This window comes from Myodes glareolus, chromosome 14 (assembly GCF_982192425.1).
Source record: "Myodes glareolus chromosome 14, mMyoGla1.1, whole genome shotgun sequence".
NCBI classification, from domain to species: domain Eukaryota; kingdom Metazoa; phylum Chordata; class Mammalia; order Rodentia; family Cricetidae; genus Myodes; species Myodes glareolus.
The window spans coordinates 63,886,415-63,910,272 of record NC_142039.1 but is presented as its reverse complement, the minus strand read 5'-3'; the positions used below and the strand labels follow the sequence as shown (position 1 = coordinate 63,910,272).

Sequence of the window (23,858 nt, the reverse complement as noted above, 5' to 3'; positions counted from 1 at the left end):
ATTTAGATGAGGGAATTTTAGGGAAACAAAGATAGAAGCAAGAGAAGGTTGGCATGCATAAATGAGATCACATATGCTTTGAAGCCGTAAGTAAAGCACACTCTATCTCATTAGGTTAATTTCCCCCCTTTGGATAATATTCTGGGCCCTTGATCTGCCCTTGAAACAAATAACTGGCCTCTTAGATTCTCTCCTATTTCTCTGGAGTCTACGCAGGCAGATGGGGGTGGGGGGCTCCCAGTGCCTGCTTCAAATTCTCCATCTTTCTGACCAAACAACAGATGGCATAGAGGGTCATATATCTATTCAATAATTGAGTAAGGGAAAAATGTCATAGATTATTCTCTTTTTAATATGGGGATTTTATGTCCTGGTAAAACTTGGAAATGATTCCTGTGATCCCTGGAGAAATCAATCATTTCACATGGCTTCAGAAAAATCCATTCACTGAAGCTCCCCACTGCTGGCGGTGCAGGCCATGCCTGCAATGAGCATGCGAGAACATACCGCGCAGAGAGTCAGCTGTTTGGGTAATCACATATATAATATATACATATAATCACTTAGCTTTGAAATTTTTTTATATTTTTACCACCTAAAACAATTTTAAAATTTAAATATATTTTGATCATATTCTTCCCCTCTAAGTCCTTTCAGATTCTCTTTTCCTCTCTGCCCATCTAAAAAGTGCTATTTTATAATCAAATTTCTAGCATAAATATTAGTGAAATAGGAAACTGAACTTTGTAAATAACATTAAAATTAATTATTAGCATTCATACCAGGTTCAAATTATTGAATTCAGTTAATGAAACTTGTTTATTGCTAAGAAGGTAAAATCTCTGGCCTTACAAAATAAGACTGACAAATGGTAACTGTGAGAATTGTTTTTCTAAGGTTTTGAAGAAGTTAATGCGTCTGAACATGGATGGAAATAATTTGGTACACATTCCTTCAGAATTACCATCTACACTAGAAGAACTTAAAATAAATGACAACAATCTCCAGGCCATTGACGAAGAAAGTTTATCAGGTATTTAAATCCTGTGTGTGAGAGTGTGCGCTTTGCACACCAGAGGTAAACGATGTCAGGTGTTTTCCGCTATCATTTTTTACCGTCTTTGTTTCTTCTCTCTCTCTCTCTCTCTCTCTCTCTCTCTCTCTCTCTCTCTCTCTCCATCTCTCACTGAACTTGGATGACTGGCTAGATTGCCTGGCGTGTAAGTCCACAGGATTTGTCTGTTTCTGCTTTCTATAGTTGGAAATTACAGGCACATCCTGCAACATCCAGCTTTTACCAGAGTGCTAGGGATCTGAACTCAGGTCCTCATGCTTCAACAGTGAGCACTTTACCCACTGAATAATTTCCCTAGACCAACACTTTTTTAATGATATATATTTTTATAACCATTCTTATTATCCTATATAAATTGATTTATGGTATTATTAATTGCATAATAAGAAAATTTTAGGTTACTTCACCATTAAGTTGATAAACTAACTTTAATCATTTACCCAATAAATATGTCTCTATTGCCTTTTCAATGTCCTGCTGTCTTTAAAATAAAAAAAGCCTTAATCTTAAACTTTTTCTTAATGATGCCAGGTGCTCATCACTCACAGCACAGTAACTCTCTAACAAGCTCTTACTATCTGAGGAGTTCTACTAATACTCCCTGAGCACCATGTATTTGGGTGACTCACTGTATTCATATGCATTACTACTTATTTTCCTATGCTGGAACCTCAGTTCAAGAGTGTGAAAATCCAGTCGGTGTGGTGTCGTCCACTTACTGGAGGTGGTTTCCTGAGCCTCGGTCCTGAAATTTTTGAGCTTCTATTAACTATAGGACTAGAAGAATTTATGATGGAAAATATCTCTGTACAGCCAGAGCCTAAGATTTTTGAAGACATGGCTGTGTACTTCACAGAGCAGGAACTGGTCAGCTTGACACTTGACCAGAGGGCCGTGAACAAGGATGTGGTGCTTGAGAACTTCACACATGTGGCTTTACTAGGGTACCTTGCGAAAATAAGACAATATGTTCAACTGGCCACTGAAGCAGAGTCATCCAGGGTGAAGGCCTTTCTCTAAGTCAGCTGTGCTGGAAGACGGATAGAGGAGGCGAGGTCAGAGCCATGTCACTGCTGTCAAGTGTGGTGTTTTCTGTAGCCAGGCATATTTCCATCCAAGTAGATGTATTATTGCTCTTAGTTCATTAAAGTTGTGCATTTATAATGTAAAAAAAAAAGAGTGTGAAAATCCTGTGTGAAGGAGGAATGAACATGCACTGTGTGTGAAGTAGGGGTGCTGTTATACAGTGGGGAAAGAAATCTCACAGTAGCAGCCTTGGGCAGCTCTGTTCTTTGTTTGTTTTTCAAGACAGGGTTTCTCTGTAACAGCCCTTACTGTCCTGAAACTAGCTCAACTAGCTTTTGTAAACCAGGCTGTCCTTGAACTCACAGAGATCCACCTGCCTCTGCCTCCCAAGTGCAGGGATTAAAGGCGTGTACCACCACTGCCCAGCGGCAGCTCTGTTCTTGAGAGTGTGCGAGGCGAAGTCCCGCCAACTTCGTACCCCATGATGTAGGAAGTGAGGCTGTCACCACAGCCTGGCCTTCCGATGGACAACTCAGTGAAGCATGTTTAGACATGCTAGAGTGGACTCTTGTTCTTCTTCCTCTAGTGACACGCAGCTGAAGCTGTCAGATTGCAACTGCACAAAAGTGTCATTTTTTAACAAACCCTTACACCATTGATTAGTTTGTGAATTCCCTTAAGACAAGACTGCCTAATTTTCTTTTTCATTTTCATAACCATCTAGCATTGCTCATGTAGTATAGTGCCCAATATTTTCTGCTAACTTGAGTTGAAAGAGTTATTAAACAATATTGAAAGAGAGCACATACAAAATAATAAACAATCCAAATAGCTTCCAAAAAACTTCATAGGAGAAAGCACATCCGTTGATGAGAAAAAAACAGTAATTATAAGAATTGCCAAATGTGAGGATTACATAGTTATGGAAATACTCAGTTTCCAGATGGATTTGAATGTGCACATGACAAACATTAATAAACACAGATTTTGATGGGCTTTGTCATATGGAAAAGACACTGGAAACTGAAAGGAACACAGAATTGAGAACAAGGATATAAATAGGCTGTGTAAACCAGGTTTACATTTCTAGCTCTGCTATTAAAATGATACCCTATAAAACCATAAATTACTGATTTTTCTTTTCTGAGTCAGGGTCTCACTATGTAGTATAGGCCGGCTTTGAACTTGCAATCTTTCTGTCTCAGCTTTCCAGGTGCTAGATTTAGTCATGAACCATCAAGTCTTACTATATACTTCCTATTTTGAAGTTTTTCTCATATTTCCATGAAATAGCTTCTCAGCACACGTTGTCCCTCTCAAACAAATATGCTGTATTTCCAGAGTGTTGATTTGTAGTTCTGGGTGGACTGGCCTACTTCTCTGTTATCTCTATACACTAAGCACAGAGGAAGTCACATTTTTATGCTGGCAGCCAGGAAAGATCTCTTCTGCTCTCTCACATAAGACATCTGGTACTTACTGGGTACTTGCATTCTTTCTTAGTCGTGCTGTATATTGGCCCCTGAGATCTGGATATTCCTTGGCTGAGGCAAGTGCTGGGCTCCCTTGCCTCTGGTGAGTTCTGCTACTGTGGATAATAGCTAGCAGGTGAGCCTGCACATGACCTCCCCCAGTGCTGTGACACAGTCTTTCTGTGTGCTGCCTCTAAAAGCCACTGTCCTCTAATCATCCTTTCCCACAGCTTCTCACTCACCAATGGCCTTTAAATCACAGGTTCAGAGAAATGGAAAACAAGGAGAGAAAAGGCATGTCAAAGAAAGAGAGGTAGTTGTAGATGCTGCAGGAACTGTAGGCAAGATGGGCTGGGAGTCAAGTGTTGAGGGAAGTGGGTGTACAACGACACACATAACTAGTAAAGGAGACCATCTGAAACACTGGATGTGTGCTAGACAGAAAGGGAAGCTCTACCACTCTGGAAGGCTTAAAGGTAGAGGGAGGGGTAGTAGAAAACAGGATGTGCTTCAGAACATTCTTGTCATGACTCATGACTAGAACAATCAAACTAAAGTCACCTCACCCTGACCGCCTTAGTCCACCAGGAACACTAATATGCCATAGTATTCTACAATGGGTCACCATCTTACCCACAACAAAGGTCTTTTACCTCTATTTTCTTGTTAGGAATCCTTTAAACAATGACCTCAGATCTAACTTAACTAAATGTTCTTTACCCCACCTCTCTCTCTGTGAGAGAGAGAGAGAGAGAGAGAGAGAGAGAGAGAGAGAGAGAGAGAGAGAGAGAGAGAGAGAGAGACCAGCACAAGAACACAAAACATTGTGAATTTGTTGTTTCTCAGGATGTCATGTAACTAACCACTTCTCCACTTTTCAATAGAGAATGTCTATAATTCAAGATGTCTACCTATGTGTTAAAGAAAAGCTGAATCCCCTGCACTTTTAATTTTGGAAATAAGCTACAAAGAAACATAATTATGGTTAGTTTCCTGGCTGTCTTCCCTACTTCCTGTAACCCAATCCTTGATTGAAGCTACGTACCACCAGCAGAGTAATCTGTTCTTATGTGGCTTTTGTCACAGCACCCTCAGTTTTGTACTTGAGTATATAGAGAATGAAAGCCAGACCTAAATCAAAGGCACAATGGCATCTCCTCTGAACAACAATTTTACCCTGCTACACATAGTTTACTTAGGATGAGGCCTCCATCCCAGCAGGTTCAAACAGGCCCTTTATTTCCATGTGTTCTTTCTAAATATCTGTATCCATAAGAGACTATCACTTCCACACCACTCCCATCTGTACTGTTTTCTCTAAAAATAAGGTCAGGTATTGATTACCTCTATTTCTCACGATACTGTCATTGCTGTTGCACAGAACAGGCCTGAGCTGCACAGGGCATTCACTGCAATGCTGATGACAGAGGTTGAGCAGAACACATCCCCTACTAGGGGAACCTCTGACTCAGAGGCCCTTGGGTATGTCACTGTTGAGTGGTTCATGCTCTGTCTGACCTAGATGACACCACTCCTGAGGCCAGCAGAAAGAGGGTAGGGAAAAAAAACTTGTTTGTATAAAGGTCTTCCTTGGTAGTTCAGACTGACTACATGGAGAATTCTGATAATCTTTTCTTAAATAAAACAAAATAAAAATCCTTTCATTTGGCTTCACTCCGTGCCAGTAAATGAGTAACTATGATGGGAATTCACTGCTTTGGTGTATTTCTCCTTTTTCTCCTCCTCTTCTGAGACAGCATCTCCCTATGTAGCTGTGGCTGTCCTGGAATATTCCTATGTAGAGCAATGTAGCCTCAAACTCACAGAGATCTGCCTGTCTCTGCCTCCTGAACGCTGGGATTAAGGCGTGTGACGCCACTGCAGCTGGCACTCTGCTATGTTTCTAACTTGCCTGTTGAGAGACCGAAGGTTAGTGAGGACAGTGTTTGCTTCTGTGTTACAGAGAAAGGAATCATCATCCCACTGCCTATCATTGTCAATTTATACTTACACGTATTTGTAAATGCTTCCAATGAATGGCATGACACCCTTACTCCTTGTGCACTTAAACTCCAAATCTGTTAGGCAAGTGTCTTAATCATTGTTACTATTGCTGTGACGAAATACTATGACCACAGTAACTTGGTAGGAAAGGGTTTATTTGGCTTATGCTTCCATAGTACTGTTCGTTATCGAAGGAAGTCAGGACAGGAATTCAAGCAAGGCAGGAACCTGGAAGTAGGAACTGATGCAGAGGCCACGGAGGAATGTGGTTTACTGGCCTGCTCAGCCTGCTTTCTTATAAAACCTGGGACCAACAGTCCATGGATGACACCACCTGCAATGGGCTGGGCCCTCCCCCACCAATTACTAATCAAGAAAATGCCTTATCAGCTTGTGTTCAGTATGATCTTATGGAAGCATTTTCTCAATTATGATTCCCGCCTCTTAGATGACTCCGGCTGTGTCAAGCTGACACAAAACCAGCTAGCACAAGGAACGTGGCCTCTAGAGGTGATCCTCTCTCTTCTACCTTCTGTTCTTCCTTGTTTCTGCTCCTTATATATAACTGTACCCTTCAACACCTGAATTATTTCCCTCAACCATGACTCTTGTCCTGGTAGAATTGTGCAGAAGTCATGTATAAAATACTCAGGAAAAGGATTTATGTGGGAAACAAAGATAAAGAAATAACAAATCCCCAAACACACTGAATTTTTTTCAAATGGTTTCTTTCCTCTTTTCATTGTTTCTTCTTTGTGCAGTGCTGGGGCTCCAGTCTAGGTCCCAAGCAAGTGCTCTGCCACTGAGCTACATCATCAGTCCAAACTACATGCTTTCAAAGTTATTCTAATATTCAGATAATTTTATTTTTCTAGACTTAAATCAACTTGTCACCTTAGAATTGGAAGGAAACAATCTCAGTGAAATCAATGTCAATCCGTTAGCTTTCAAATCTTTGAAGAGCCTTTCATACCTACGTCTGGGAAAAAACAAATTTAGAATCATACCACAAGGTCTTCCTGCATCTATTGAGGTACTGATATATTTCTTCTAATTTCTGTTTTATTTTGTTTTCTGAAACAGGATCTCACTATGTAGTTCATGCTGACCTAGAAATCATGATCCTCCTGCTTCAGCCTCCTGAGTGTTGGAATTGTAGGTATGTGTCATTACACTGAACTTTGTTTACTGTTTTAAATGTATTACATACTATAAAAATATACAAATATCTTTTAAATATTATTATTATTGTCAGTGAGAGAGAGAGAGAGACAGAAGCGCGCATGAGTACAGGCATAAAGACATCACAATGTGCATGTGGAAATCAGAGCACAACATTTGGGAGTTGGTTTTCTCTCTTCCACCATGAATTGCTGGCCTCAAATTCAGGTCATTAGGCTTGTGTGGCAAGCACTTACTACCTACTAAGCTATCTTGTTGGCTCTAAAACAAATATTGTAGAAGACTACTGTAATATATATTAAACTCAATAGAGTTTTGGTGCTAATATACAGAATTCACTATCATCTGAGTATTAGATGCATCAGATAAAATAAAAAATGGAAATGATGACAGCTCTTGGTGGGGAAGAGACTGATTAAATTATTCCAATCCAGAACCAGCAAGTTTAATTACTTGTCCTGTCCTACTTAGGGTTTCTATTTCTGTGACAAAACACTATGACCAAACTAACTTGGAAAGGAAAGGGTTTATTTTGCTTACATTTTCACAGCACTGTTCATCATTGAAGGAAGTCAGGATAGGAACTCAAGCAGGGTAGGAGCTGATGCAGAGGTCGTGGAGGAGAGCTACTTACTGACTTGCTCCACAAGGCTTGGTCAGCCTGTTTTCTTATATAACGCAAGATCACCAGTCGAGGGATGGCACCGCCCACAGTAGGCTGGGCCCTTTCCCATCAATCACTAATTAATGCAAGCTAATCTTATAGAGGCAGTTTTTCTTCCTTCCTTCTATTTTTTTCTTTCTCTCTCTCTCTCTTTCTTTCTCCCTCCCTCCTTCCTTCCTCCTTTCTTCCTGGTTTTTTGAGACAGGGTTTCTCCATGTGTAGCTTTGGCTATCCTGGAATTCACTCTGTAGACCAGACTGGCCTGGGACTCACAGAGATCCACCTACCTCTGCTTTCCAAGCACTGGGATTAAAGGCATGTACCACTACCCGTTCTTCTGGAGGCATTTTCTTAATTGAGGTTCTCTCCTCTCAGATGACTTTAGCTTGTTTCAAATTGACATAAAACTGTCCATCATATCTCAAATTCACAATTTCTGAGTGAAACTATATTCTGACCTAATCATAACAGCATGAACCTAAGAATTGTACCAATAAGGTCTGAACTATTTTATCAACTCTGAAGCTTAGAAATTTTCACGAGTCCTACCCACAACTGTACTGTGTCTAACTTCAGGTTCCAGACTCTGTTCTTATATCAAAAATCTTTTGGAGTTCTCTCAGTGGTTCCCAGGAGTGGTCTCTCCATTCAGGTGGTCTTCGGCCAACAACTGTCAATGCTCATTTCTTAAATTAGGAACACTGAAGTTCAGAGAATCTATACACACAGACCAAGCTGGAACTCAGATTTCCTTATCTGAGCTTTTCCACATTCCATGTTCATTCTGCAAGAAGTCAGTACAGAATTCTTCTAGTCCTATGGTCAGAACAGAGAGCTATCTATTATGATTGCATGCTGTAGTCACACCACCACAGTCCTGCTTCTTCCTATTGCTAAAGAGACATAGCTATATAATATATACTGGAATTTACCACTTACATCAGAATTACCTAGGGTTTTTTTTTTCTGTTTTTTCAAGACAGGGTTTCTCTGGGTAGGTAGGTAGGTCTGGCTGTCCTAGAACTTGCTCTAGATCAGGCTGGCCTTGAACTCAGAGATCTGTTTGCCTCTGCCTCTGAGGTGCTGGGATTAAAGGTGTGAGTTACCATGTGATGTAGGATTTCCCCTCTGTATACTAAGAATTTATTATCCTAGTCTGGGCTTGATCTCTTGATCCTCCTGCTTCTACCTCCCAAGTGTTGAGATTATAGGCATGTACCACCTCCATGCTCTGCTTTATATGGTACTGGGGATCAAAAGCATATCCCAGCCCTCATCTAAATTATTAAGACATAAACACTCCTGAACCGATCTTTGACATACTAATTCTTATTTTTTTGACAGCAAAGTCAGATACCTAAATTATTTTTTAAAGATACAAAATTTTAGAAAGACATGGCTCAACTGGTAACCCAGCTCATGCAAAGCCTGACAACTGAGTTTGACACCTGAGCCCTATATTGTGGAGATAATTGATAACCCACAAGTTGCCTTCTGAGTTCCATACATGTGTCTAGCCACATACACATAAGCACACAAAATAAATGTAATAAAAATTTTAATATTTTGATATATGAAACTGGTAAAATACATACATGTGTAACTTAGGTGATAAAAAAAATATCAATATTCTCCTCCCCATGCCTGAACTTTCCAGCCTGGCTTCTGTCTTTCCAATGGGACCTATTTCCACCAATCTTGGAAATTCTGGGCATACAGTGTACAGCATATGTTATTTACTAACAGACCAGCCTTACATCATGGTACATCTGAAGATTGTTTCACATCAACTTTCTTATAGCTTTAGAGTCTTCATCATATGAAGTAATCAAGAACCGACTTAAATACCCCTTCCAGGGATTTACTTAGGTTGGAATTTTCTACTTTAAAAGGCTCATGAGGAGGTGATTTTGATGTGCCCTTGAGTTTGGAAACCTCTCATGTAATTCATCCCTTAAGTACAGAAGAAATAAAAGCAAAAAGCTAAACGTTCCTTTATGCATCTCTAACAAAAGCCAAAATTAAGTTACAAAAGAAAAATAACCATGGTATGAATAAAAAGTTATATTTAACAAATAAACCAATTCTACTTATGTATTCTAACTATAACCAGAAAAAATTAAGACCCTTTAGTAAATTGTTTTCTAATAACAGAAACTTAATGAATGTTAACTTTATTTTTGAGTAATTAATTATAACTCAAGTCTAAAAATACGACCCTAAAATCATTATAGAAACTATGGAATAGCTGGAAGCTGGTCTGAAGCTAAGGTTCAGCTAGAATGGACCCTCATACATTCTGGAACCTAGGGTGAGCATTTCTCTCTCTGCGGGCCTAGCACTGGTGAGCTGTGACTATTTCCATCCATAATTTTCAGTGTTCTGAAACTCAAGTAGCATAATTAAAGTAAGCTTGTTTTTTTGTTTCATGAGACAGTTTCTTGGTATAACAGTCATGGCTATCCTGGAACTCGTAGACCAGGAAGATCTCGAACTCACAGAGATCTGCCTGCCTCTGCCTTACAAGGCCTGGGATTAAAGGCATGTGCCACCATGTCCAGCTAAATAATGTAAGTTTTGTTAAGTCAGAAAATTTATACAATCATATGGTATGCTAAATCATATAACATTATGACTAAAAAACTAAGTTTACTTGGTTGAAGAGATGACTTGGTAAAGCGCTTGCCACATAAATGATCCCTAGGCTCAGTAAGGGATCCTGTCTCAAAAACTAAGGAGGAGAGTGACTGAGGAAGACATCTGATACCAATCCCTGTCCTCCACACGCTCCTGCACACATATGTATGCATACTCTGTCTCAAAAAAAAACAAATGAAAAAGTATAAATTCACTAGAAAAAGTAATAAGACTTTAAATAATACTAATGTGAATAGTCTGTTTTAGTTTCGTGAAATCAGATATCACTGAACACAAGTGGTAGAGAAATAATATTTTCCATTATTTATAGGAATTATACCTAGAAAATAATCAAATTGAAGAAATCACTGAAATTTGTTTCAATCATACCAGAAAGATTAATATGATTGTACTACGTTATAATAAAATAGAAGAAAATCGGATTGCTCCTTTAGCATGGATAAATCAAGAGTAAGTATCTACCACAATTTAACTTTCTTAGCATCCTTTCCCATGTAACAATTACTCTCAATTACAAAATTTAGCTACTTCACTGAGTTTCCAAACCACTTATTACATAAATAAGTGGTATTATGACCACTACTGCCTATGGATGTGCTAAGTGCTAAACTATAAAGAAGGGGAGGGGGTTTGACCCATAACAATCAATACCTACCTCACAGGTTGTCAGTTTAAATGGCATGATCCTCTGTACACAGAGAGGAGTGTTGACACCCCTTTTCTTCATCATTAGATGGAAATGCCAACCTGCAGAGGTCAGGCTTGCCTTTTTCCTACACCATACTGTTTTCTTGTTTGTCCAAACCATTTCTCTATCTCAAGAAGGTTTTGTTTGAGAGTAGAGGTACAAAATAGAATCCACCTTCCTAGACAGGAATCAAAAGTCTATTTGTATTCTTTAGCAAAGAAGGAATGAACTGAAGGCAAGTCCTGTCTGATATCACGTCCCATGGGTATGTCTAAACATAGGATGAATGTTTATTTATACAAGGATATGTTCCCAAGTTGTTCATAGCAATGAAATGAGACTTTGGACCCAACTGGAGGATAATGAAGTCCTTTGTGAATAGAGGAATCTTTATTGGATGAAAAGGGCTGGGGAGAAGCCCTTGTAGACTCAGGGGAAGCTTCTGAAACAAAGCAGGGAGCTGACCACATTCCCAGGACTTCCTGGTGCATTAACACTTCCACATTTCTCTATTTCACTCTAATCCCTTTATCTCACCCCAAGTCCCTGATGTGCCAGATCATAAATCAAATGATGAAAGTGCAGGCAGCCCCTACTCCCACCACAAATCATGAAACATCATTACTAGAAACAAAGACTACTGGATTTCATTTGATTCAACAATTTGAACTTAATCTCCCTATTTCCCCAAAATATCTGAGTTTTTCCACCTGGACTCTGATGCACACTCCTAGCTAAGAAACAGTGTGGATGTTGGTAAGAATATGAGCTCGGGGGCCAGGAGAACCAGACTGGCATATATATAATCTGGTTCTGTTTAGGATCATCAGGATGGCCAACCAGTCTCCTGAAGTTCCTTATCCTGCTCACTTTTTTCTTTGTTGCAGAAATCTTGAATCCATCGACTTGTCCTATAACAAGCTTTACCATGTCCCCTCCTATCTACCTAAGTCTCTGCTGCACCTTGTACTAATTGGGAACCAGATTGAACGGATCCCTGGCTATGTTTTTGGCCATATGGAACCTGGCCTGGAATACTTATATCTGTCATTTAATAGACTTTCTGATGATGGTGTGAACCTAGTCTCATTCTATGGGGCATATCATTCTCTGAGAGAATTGTTTCTGGATCACAATGACTTAAAATCCATACCACCTGGAATACAAGAAATGAAAGCACTACATTTTCTGAGGCTGAACAACAATAAGATTCGGTAAATTTTGGATTTTTCTAGTATCAATTTAAATTTTGGTTGAAAAATTAAATAAATTCTCATAATGTGAACTTTTAGATTTATTCTGAAGAGAAAAACTGGTGCTAATAATTAGATCTGAAGAAAACTAGCAATGTTAATAGTTGCTAAAATGGAAAATAAGTATGTGAAGATTCATAATGATTTCCACTTTCATGTTAATTTTGCAAATTTCCATAGTATTAAGTAGAGTATTATTACACAATATGTATAGCCTTGGAGACTGATTCATTTAAGGCTGTGAAGCAATAAATACACTATACTACAACTCCCGTGTATATAACGTGATCTGGAGAGTACAGTAATTGCTTGAATATAGAGTTTTATGAAGGTAAATTATGAACAAATTTGTTGGAACTCAACTTCCTTTACTTTGGGGAATATGCTTCTACATGTTTAATCATTATGCCTGCCGAGGGAGCATGATTAGAAGATTAATCTGGAATGGTATGGGACCAATGTTAGTGGTTCATGCTTGTAAATTCAGACAATTGAGAGGTGAAGGCAACAAGGATCTGGAGTTAAAGGCCAGTCTTGGCTACATAGCTATGTAATAACGGAAGTTCCTGTTTTAAATCAACAATTAGGAAGAACTTCCTTTCTTTGCATGTTGTGACTATGCTCCATTAGAGCTCTTACTGCTTCATTTCTTACAGTTGTGTAGATCTAATGATCTACTCTACTATCTTTTTCCCCGCTTTGAGACCTGGCATTACTCTCTATCAGGCTGGCCTGGAACTGAGTTGAGTAGTGATGACTGTCTTTAAACTTACTTCAATCCCTGAGTACTGGAATCACAAATACGAGTCAATCTATCCTGCCTAACTTCATTTTAAGAACTAAAACATTAAAAAAAGCTTAACTTCTAAATCCTAAAGTTGGATTACTTGGACTATTTATAATTTACATATTTATTTTTCTTTAGGAATATTCTTCCTGAACAAATTTGCAATGTTGAAGAAGACGAAGACTCTGCTCTAGAACATCTTCATCTTGAAAACAATTACATTAAAACTAGAGAAATATCGTCTTATGCATTTTCATGCATAAGACTGTATTCAAGTATTGTTCTTAAACCACAAAAGATCAAGTAATTTCAAGTTTTCTTTTGCCATTTATAAATTTTACTCATGCATTAAAATTACATCTTTGTGTGTGTGTGTGAAGGGGGTGCACATGAGTGCAATGCCTTCAGAAGCTAGAAGAGAAGAGAGTTTTAGATACCGTGGAGCTTGAGTCACAGGTGGTTCTGAGCCAACTGATGTGCGGCTGTGAACTGAACTTGGGTCCACTGTAAGATTAGTACCTGTTCTTAACTTCTTGAACCATCTCTCTAGTCTCCCAAACACTATTATAATGATGTCTTGGTTTATATAATATTACAGTGGTTATATGCACATTGGTAATTGTAAGGAAAGCAAGCAGAATGGCATACAAAAATCACTATAAGTCTGGAATTACTTTTTAAAGTTAAAAAAAGCCATTTTAAGACTGTTTCCATGTCTTCGTCAGCAAGAACAAAAGATTACAGAAAGAAAGCTGGGCATGGTTGCACGCCTTTAATCCTAGCGCTTGGGAGGCAGAGGTAGGAGGATCTCCATTAGTTTGAAGCCAGCCTGTTCTATATAGTGAGTTCCAGGACACAAAGGGCTATGTAGAAAGACCCTGTAAAAAAAAAAAAAAGAAAAAAGAAAAAGAAAAAAAGAGAAACTATGAAAAATAGTAGTTTGCAAAAAAATCCCAAATTATTATTAACTATAAGCTAAAGTTAAATGTAAAATTAATTCATTTCTGAAAATATTACTCCACTAGCTATAGTTAGCAATCTTCTCTTTTGCCATATTTACTAAAATGTACTTAGTTTAATGAACAAAGTAGTATTTATTACACACTGACTTGTAATGATTTCTTTTTATTAATGTAAATTTTATTTGTTTATTGAAATAGTGTCTTACTGTGTAGCTATGGCTAGCCTGGAACTTGCCAAGTACTAGGCTTAAAGGCATGTGCAACCATGATGACCTTTGATCTCTCTATTGATAAAAAATTTGATATGATACATATAGAAAATATGTTGATTTCTTTCATTAACTAAATTTTGTGTTCTGCAGAAACACTAGTCTCTTGATTTAAGTTTTAGCTTTGGCCTCTTCTTTAGTTTGTTTTCCTGTTACTATGACTCTTAGAGTTTCTATTGCTGTGAAGAGACACCATGAGTATGGCAACTCTTATAAAGGAAAACATTTAATTGAGGTGGCAGATTAACAGTTTCAGAGGTTTAGTCCATTATCATCATGGCAGGGAGCATGGTGGGGTGCAGGCAGACATGGTGCTAGCTACATCTTTATATGTGGGCAACAGGAAGTGAACCGAGTGTACTCTGAAGGAAGCTTGAGCAAAAGAGACCTGAAAGCCCATTCCATTAGTGATACACTTCCTCCAACAAGGCCACACCTACTAGTAGGACCACTTTATTTGGGGTAATTTTCTTTCATACTACTACATTGTGATAAAATACCCTGAGAAAAGCCAATTCAAGAAAATAAATGGCTTATTTTGTTATACAGTTTAAGGACACAGTCCATCATGGCAGTGAAATCAAAGAAGCATGAAACTGAAACAGCTGGTTACACTGTGTCTAAAATCAAGAACTATAAGCAATGAATGCTTGTTCTCAGGTTAAAGGGAACTCTGAGTAAGATAACTCAATGGAATTAATATTTGAATATAACAACACTGATGGGTTATTAAACAATTTATTTCTTATAAAGTTTTTATTTTCAAACAGGGTCTCATTCTATAGCTCAGGTTGCCTTTGAACTCATCATGATCCTTCTGTTTTTGCTTCCCAAGTGCTTGGATTACAGGTATGCATTACCTGTCAAGTTTACTGTGACATTCTTTGGCTGCATTATGAAGTCACTTTAGAGAGTCAATGATAAACATAACTGAGAAGTTCTTTTCTGGTAGGAGTATAAGTAGAAAATCAAGTATACAGGTAACAGCTGTCAATCAATCAAACAGGTGGTGAAGAAAGGAGCATACAGCCTAGGCTACCTCTGCCAGTGCTTGAGAACTCTCAGTGAATGTGTGGTCATAGCCAACAGTCTGCAAGGAAAGGATGGTTGCAGCAGCACACTTTCCCCAACTCTGTCAAGGTAGCAGAATCTCTCATAAAGCTAAAAATCAGAATGACAGTTAGAACTCTGCCCTGAATTTTGAAGATTTATTTATTCCAACTGTTTTTAAAATTGTTTTATGAATATTTCTAGCATGGAACCTGTTCAGTATTGAAATTTCATCATGTTCTGAATAGGATGTTTTAGTTTCATAAAAATTTTGATAAATGTCCTTACAGCAAAAATTTTTCTTGATATAATGTTATAACAAACAGATGTTCAGTTTGGGCCTCATAAACCTGCTGTAGTCATTAATACATCTGTCACTAAGGAAGCCTTAGACTAGTTATAGTTGGGAAAACATTAATGTTGTGTCTTGACTTTGCACATATGTACAAAGAATGCTATCTCTATTTTTAATTTTGAGACTTGGTTTATTGTACATGAATATTTTTAAAAATACTAAAATATGATCTAGTGGACAACATATATAGCCTGGTATTATGAAGAAATAAATATGCCAGAAGCCAGAGAAGGACCTAAAATATTATATTTCGAATAGACCAGTGGATCACATCACACAAGGCTTATGGGAGATCTAGGTCACTGATAAGGAAGTGAACATACCACTCCTCTAAATGAAGCAACTTTGTTTTTTTCAGAGAAGTTAGAAGTGGGCATTTGTCAGAGGATAGGGTGAACCTGGCTTGTAGTACAAGAGATGGGAGGACAGTAAAGTGAGGAAGTCATAGGGTTGGTGGGTAAATATACAAGCCAGGACACATGCTTTGAGAGTCAGCTCACCTTCATCTCAAGGAACAGGAGTAATAGTTAATCCTTAAGCAAAATAAAAAAAAAAGAAAAGAAAAAAAAAGGAACAGGAGAAGAAGTCAAGTTTACCATAGCTTCCACGACTTGAGTCTCTGTCTTTTTTAAAGCTGGTTCTAGGCACAGAAAGAACTGTACCTAAAGTTTGACCCTTCTGGAAGTTTCCTCCAGTACTTCTTGCTATGTTAACATTAACATTCAGGTCAGATCTGGCTTTATCAGTGTTGTTTAACTGACTACCAGCTATTTCTAGTGAGACATTTCTAAATGTCTTTGTGCATAGAAGGTATTGCATGACAGCTAGGTGGAGAGCTATATTGGCTTTTCAAAAAGGTCTGCAAAACTTAAAAAATAAAGAATTCATGTCTTCAACCCTTGCATGCTGTGCATAGTGGCAATAAAAGTGGGCGTTGAATAAACAAAAAATTTTGTCTTCTCGGTCCTCAGTGCAAAAATGGATCAATTTATGGGTTATCCAAAATTGATATAAACAACAAAGAACAACAAAGAAACAAACAAAAAATAGAAAAGAATCTTTAAAAAATTAAGCATTTTCAAAAGAAAAATGAGAAACTAAATGAAAAAATTTTTCGCAGTTCATAAAGTTAATCAGGGATAAAATTTTTCCTAACCTAGACATTAGAAAAAAAAGTATACTTTTAACTCTGTGTGGATGTGTATGAGAATGTGCACATGTGTGCAGGTGTCCACAGAAGCCAGAGGCATGAATTCTTCTAGAGCTGGAGCTACAGGCTGTTGTGATCTGCCCCATGTGGGGTACTGGGAATTTAACTTGTGTCCTCTGAACAGTATGTAACTTTATCATTGAGTTAGTTTTCCAGTTCAGAGTACATTCTTTAAACAATTAAATCATCCTTTGACAACTGGAAATACTTAGTAATCAATATTGTTCTTCTGCATCACAGTCCTTCCAAAACCATCATTTAAACATACCAGGAATTACTATGTTCCCAAGCTGATGATTTAATGAAACACTCAAATTCTGCTGTTTAAGGGAAACCCCAAAGGGTAGTATAACCCTATATGATATCAGTTCTATCCTTTCCTCTTATTTAGGAGAAGAATAAAAGTTTCCTCAGAGAAGAATTTATAAACTGAGATCACTGAACTAATTCTTTGTTCATAATTGCATATCAGTTCCGATTACCGACTGGCCTAAATTTTAAAGAATGTATTAAAAGAACTCACTAAAAGAAATTTCTGGTAAGCTCTAACCTAATGTCAAACAGTCATTAGATACCCCTAAGGTCTAGATTCTGTGAAACATTTAGATTTATCTCCAGTACTTAAAAAACAAAGAACAAAAACAAAACAAAAAGAACTATGTTAACTCAGAACTGAAATCAATATTAGCCATAGACCTGGTCTAAAACTTAAAATCAGTCTTCCAAAAAATTGGGGAAAATAACTGTGTAGAACAGTGGATGAACAATTAAATGATGTGATGTCATAAGAGAGTGCTGAGACTTCAATAACCAGGCAGGTACACAGGTTGCCAGGCCTTTTGTGTAACGGATATTACTATCTAAAGTAGCATTTCATTAGGTTAGGATAAACAGTGGAGAAAAAGAACAGGCCAAAACCACTAGGGCTGTGTTCAGCACAGTGCTCTGTACTGAGCCAGAGGGTAAATACATCAGGCTTCTTGTCTGGCTGGGAAGGTTTGTATAGGGAACCAAGCCAGCAGCTCAGGAAACCACCTGAAGAGTAGGTGGGGGATCAACAACAAAACTCAAGTGTGACTATCCGCCATAGCATGTTCATATTCATGACACAGAACGGAGTGAACTATGGTACAGAACATCCCTGAGTTAGCCTCCAGGCTAAGATAGCACATTAGGTGTAAAAGTTGAAATTCAAAGTCTAAAGTACTTCTCATTCTAGATTTGGAAAAAACAAAAAACAAACAAAAACTCAAAGTCAATCAGATGGTTCAGAGGCTAAAAAAAGCATGTATTGCTCTTGCAAAGCACTCAGGCTCAGTTCTCAGCACTCACATGACAACTCACAACCATCTGTAACTCTAGCTCTGATCTTTACAGAAACTGGGCATGGTGTACTTATACACATACATGAAGGCAAAACACTCATGCACATAAAAATAAATATAAAAATTTTTAAGAAGAAAAACAAACAAATTGACCAAGGCTGGAGAAATGTCTCAGTGGAAGAGCACTGGCTGCTCTTCCAGAGAATTCAAGTTCAGTTCCCAGAACACACCTTGGTTACCTCACAACCTCATGCAACTCTAGTTCCAAGGAATTCGACACGCTCTTCTGGCTGCCTCAGGCACTCAAATATACTGAGACATATACACAATAAACAAACTAACTAACAAATCTTAAAAATAACAAAACTGACCAGGTTGGTGTGGTGACATGCCCGTAATCTTGTACTCAGCAGGGTAATACAGGACAGTTATTCAAGCTTGAGGCCAGTCTGGACCACATACATAGTAAATAATGCATCAGTCTGGGCTATGAAGAAACAAACAAAATTGATAAGAAAATTAAATTTGACCTATAAGAATGGGTCACTGTGGATGCTTATATATTCAAAAGGTGCAAAAGAAAATCATGCACATTACTTAAAACAGTCAACCAAACAAGAAACGGTATTTGATCACTAAGCCTAGTGGATAGACTCCTTCTTTAGAAATAACAGACTCCCTAATACAGTCTATGTGGAAAGCTCAGGCCTGTCTAACATGCAGCAAAGTTGGGGCAGAGCATTTCATGGCAAATTTTCCTTTCCTATTTTATTTCTGGACCCATTAGCTCCAACTGAATCTAACCCAACTGAACCAGGCAAAGGTAAATATGATCAAGATTCATTGTATGAAAATTTCAAAGAATAAAACATTCCACAAACACTGTACTGAAAGTTAATATTTATTTCCCACATCCACAAAAGACTTTCAGATAAAAGAAGTTTCACTGTCAACTGTAGTTTTGTGGAATGCATGTTTGAGTTTCTATGGAAGAAGTAAGTTCTTGGCATACTACTCCCTTGCTCTTGCTTCAGTGTGCTGAACAAGAACATCTGAAATTGAGAGCCCTGCAGGAATTCTGTCTATCGTATGTTGTCATTCCCAATGGGAACAAATGTTTTAACTCGGTAAGTATATCTTCTGATTACCCAACAAAAAATAATAACATGGCTACCTTTTTCTGTTAAGTTTTGTTTCCTCTTAAATATATAAATGGGTAGAGTATAAACTTACATACTAGTTTATTTTTTCCTTTTCATAAAATGTGAAGAATGTGAACCCTACACCAGGGAAAGCAGAACTGTCTTAAAAATAACATGTGATTATACTAAATGAGTATTAGTTTGGAAAAGAAGAGGAATACATCATGTTATTAAAATGTTCTGGTTTGTTTCTAAGTAACAATCTCTGTGGTCAAATAAACTTACATCAAGCCATCAGTGGATATAAGCAAGTCTTTTGTAAGCTGGGATCAGCTGGAGATTCACTGCTTTGAATAAATTGGGAATTATATTCACAAGCACCAATTTTGCATGTGAACTATTGAAGACTAACCCAGCTAGTATTCCAATCTCCAATAAAGAAAAAAGATTCTAATTTGGAAGTCCATTGTAAGGTATTCCTTGGGACTATAACTAAAGCTACTTTGCAAATGTCAAAGTATTTATAAAATGGGGATAGGGAGATAATCCAGTCAGTAAACAGTTTACTATGCAAACATTGGAACCCTAGCACCCATGAAAAAAAAACTAGATATAGTGGTGTGTGCTTGTCATCTCAGCACTGAGAACGTGCAAACATGGACCCCAAGATTTAGTGGCCAGACACACTAGTAAGAGGCTGTCTTAAAACATAGACACAGATTGCTCTTGCATAGGACTCAATCCCCAGCATCCATGCGGCAGCTTATAACCACCTGTAACTCCAGGGAAATGGTATCTGCAGGAACCAGGCACACACATGATACACATACATACGTACATATATGTGAAAAAATTTGTATACATAAAATATAAAAAATAAATTTTAAGATGAAAAGAAACCTTGTCTAGGGTAATCAATAAATTAACTTAAAAAAATCTTACACAGAGTATTTTATTTTACTACAATAAAGATAAATCAAAGTTTACAATTAAGACAAGCTTGTTCATCTTCCCCAGTGTTAAATATTTAATTATTCTATTTATTAACATTTCAAGGCTACAGGGAAGTTAAAAAAATTAATATGCAGCTTTATGCTCTTCACTCACACATACCAACTAATACTTTAATTTATTTCATCTGCTTTTGCTTCCATATCCGTGACTGTTCATCCACCCATTCACTTGAATCTAAATTTGTAACTATCCATACATATAATCAGAAATTTCTATCTGTATCTATTCATTTATCTACTAGTCAGGAATGAATCTGGGATTTCTGAACATATGTCAGTATGAATCACTTAAAAACAAGATTTCCTTGCAATTGGGTCAATTATTGTTTTTACATATTTCCAAAAAAAGAATGTTGGTTCAGTATTATCAAGCACACCGTCCATATTCACATCACAGACGTCCCAATGGGTCCTACACTGCAGTGTATGAGGTTTAAGAACTAACTGAAGTTCACATGTCTATTATTAGACATGATATTGCTTCTAGTGGGAAATGGCATTTGGAAACCAAACCTAAAGGCTAGCTGTGCTCACTACTCTCAGGTCCTCTCAAAGGAACGAACTGGGATTATTTATTTAAAATACAAGTGCTTCTTGTACTGATTTCTCAAAGCAAAGGCACATTTTAAGATTGCAGTAATTAGTCCTCTATTGCTGTGATAGAACACCATGGCCTAGGTAACTTACAGAAGGGAAGTTTACTTTGGCTTCTGGTTCCAGAGGGACAGGCTGGGTGGTAGGGCAGCAAATACAGAAAATGGAAATGGCAGTTGGAGAAGGAAATTGAGAAATCACATTCTCAACTACCAGCATGAATCAGAGAGCAAACATGATGTGAAAAGGAACTTTAAACACCCAGAGCCTGCCCCGAGGCCTATTTCCTTCAGCAAGACTCTACCTACCAAAGGCTCTACATGCTCTCCAATCAGTGCCATACCATAGCCTACAGGAGTTCCTCTCATTCAAACCAGCAGAGATATTTAACAGTATTTCACATCCACACGCTGTAATAAGCTAAACTTTATTGTACAAACTCTTATTATTCATAAATTCAATTAGGTTTATGTTACATGACGACTGATGGGAAAATTCATCTTTCATAACATGAAACGACAAGCAAGGGAATAAGAGTGAGCTCTGTCCCATAAATTATGCAGTAGTAAAACCCATGAAATGTTAGGGAAGTGGAGGAGAGAAGAGGTACCTACTATAAAGTCCAGAATTGTGCCAGGCAGGACTTCAGGTTGGCTTTACTGGATAGCATTATTCAAGATATGCTAAGAATTTGGACTTAGCTGAAAGATTTCTTGATATTCTTTTTATAAAAGCCATATACTCTAAATCCAGTTTCAGACTGAATACTGCTTATAGCTCACGATCTACAGTTATAAATTCCTGATCAATATGCCCGATCTCCATAAGAAACACAAATATGAAAATAATCCACAAAACCTGAACCTTCACAAAAGATTTTGTGGGTACTTACTAGATACAAAATCCTAGGATATTAACCAAGCAAAGTAGTACAAGCCTGCAATTGTGGTACTTTAGAGGCTGAGTAAGAAGAATCATAAATTTTAGGCCAGTTGAGGTAGAGAGATCTTGTCTCAAGAGAAACAAACAAGATAAAACCTTGTGGTATGCAAATATACATCCTAGAATTCAGAGTTCTTGGACATGCTTTTGTTTTGTTTGCTTTGCTTTTGTTTTTGGAGACAGGGTTGCACTGAGTAGCCCTGGATGTCCTCTAAAGGACTCACCTGCCTCTGCCTCCCCAGTGCTGGGATTAAAGACCTGCACCACTATGCCCAGCATCCTTAGACATTAAAAAAAATCTATGATATACACCCTTGCAGTCTTCACCCGCCCTGTCATCTCACCTCAATTTCCTCAATACTGCCATTATCTTTTCTAGTTTTGTAAGAAGGTGAGGGAGTGTTAGACACCAAAATGCAAAGTGCTGGCAGGCACCTACTTTACCTGTTAAGCTCTTAGTTCTGTGAGACAGTTTCTTCTTTATTTTAGTTTGTATTATGGACTTTGATCTCTGCAGTCCGTGTCTATACCAGAAGAACTACAGGCACTGTCTTGGAAATCATGTAAGCACAGCATTAGTTATCTATTTCTATTTTTACAAGCACTGGTATATAGGCCAAATTTAGGATTTTATACAGTTTTTAAGGCAGACAAGTTTTCTGTTCACAAAGTAAAAAGAATATTACTTTTTAAGTTTAGTAGTTTACCTCATTTACAACATAATATAACTATAACTTCTACTAAGGATACTGTTCTAATACATCTCGTAATTCAATGTTTAGAACAAAACACAAAAGAAAGGTTGGGGAAAAACCCAAACTTACAAAAAAAGAAAAAGAATTAAGTTCTCCATAGACCTGAGGGGTCATATCCAAAGGTTATTTTCTCAGAATGCAGGAAGAGATACGCAATTGCATTTCTACTGCGGACCTGGGAAGAGAACTCCTCAGTCCCACCTTGCTGTACCCTGGGGGAAGTTGAGATTCAGCAATTTCAACCTAATTAAAATGCATATATATGACTCTCAATTAATGAAAATTTAAAATGTTCATAACAATTCTTCAAAAAATAATCAGCTCTATTGAATATATTAATGTGTAGCACAATCCTACAATACAGTTGTGAGAATAAACTATTGATAACCAACCACAATGACATGGGTGGCTTTCAAAACCATAATGTTGAATGGAAAGAAAAAGTAGACACGAAGAATGTATAATGTGAGTGCATGTGGATAAAGTTCAAGAACAAAACTATGATGCTGAAATATCCTTCTTGGGAAAGATGAGAAGGGGTTCAGATTTCTTGATCAGGATTTAGAATTCAATGAGCTGTACCATTATGGTATGTTTATCTCTTTTAACATATGTTTCAATAAAGTATTAAAATATAGAACAAGTTATTGTTGAAGACAAGTTGTATTTCACTTGTGAGCTTCCTTTTCATGACTGTACACTAATGTAATTCAGGCAGATGCTAGCTGCTCTGGGCACAAGGATTAACAAAGTAAAGTTCATAATTTCATCCTGTTCCCAATCCATCAAATTCACATGTATATTTACAAAAAAAGGTCAGTGAATAACTGACTCTACTGCAAATAAGATGGTGGTGAGGGGGCTGCAGCAGCACCAGGACACAGTGAATGGGAGTGCTGACCTGCCTGTGATGTCAGACCTGAGGTTCAAAGATGAGACTTTTACCTAAGTGAGGGGAGCATCACCTGTACCAACTGAGTCTCTCCCCTAGAGCCAGAAAAGCTTAATGGCTGTGGGGCTGGGTAATTTCATGGAGTGGAATGGGGGGAAATGATTCTCCTCTCAGCAAATGGCAATGAGAACAGAGCTGAAACTCTCGCAAAGAAAGGTGTAGGAGTTACCTGGACTTGCATGCTATCTATACCAGAGCAGACACAGAGCCAGGAAACAGTTTGCAGGGCCTGGCTTGCAGCTCCTTAAGATACCTATCACAGGGTTAAGAGCTTTTAAAAAAAGTCTTGAGATATCTGCTTAACACAATAGCTCCAGTCAATATGAGAAAACAAAATCACGGCTATTTAGGTACATGTAAACTTTGGGTTCACACTTCAATAATGTGGGTGTTCTTTACCGAGTAAGACTGATAAACGCTTTAGCCTGTAAATGGTGAGTGGTTTTAAAAACTAATTTATAAGTATTCATTCATGTTAGA

The 23,858-nt window shown here is 37.7% G+C and overlaps 2 protein-coding genes across 5 annotated transcripts in view; one reads left to right on the top strand and one right to left on the bottom strand.

The window, feature by feature from the left end:
• The window catches only part of Ecm2 (extracellular matrix protein 2), a 35,769-nt gene extending 19,423 nt beyond the window's left edge, over positions 1-16,346 (top strand). For both annotated transcript variants that reach the window (XM_048432995.3, XM_048432996.3), the window contains exons 6-10: positions 898-1,033; positions 6,453-6,610; positions 10,392-10,531; positions 11,657-11,983; positions 12,948-16,346. In XM_048432995.3, coding sequence (XP_048288952.3) covers positions 898-1,033; positions 6,453-6,610; positions 10,392-10,531; positions 11,657-11,983; positions 12,948-13,116 — 930 coding nt within the window. In that variant the 3' untranslated portion in view covers positions 13,117-16,346. The remainder of the gene's footprint in view (positions 1-897; positions 1,034-6,452; positions 6,611-10,391; positions 10,532-11,656; positions 11,984-12,947) is intronic.
• Positions 1-23,858, bottom strand: part of Cenpp (centromere protein P) — a 198,157-nt gene that overhangs the window by 58,058 nt on the left and 116,241 nt on the right. The window lies entirely within an intron of this gene.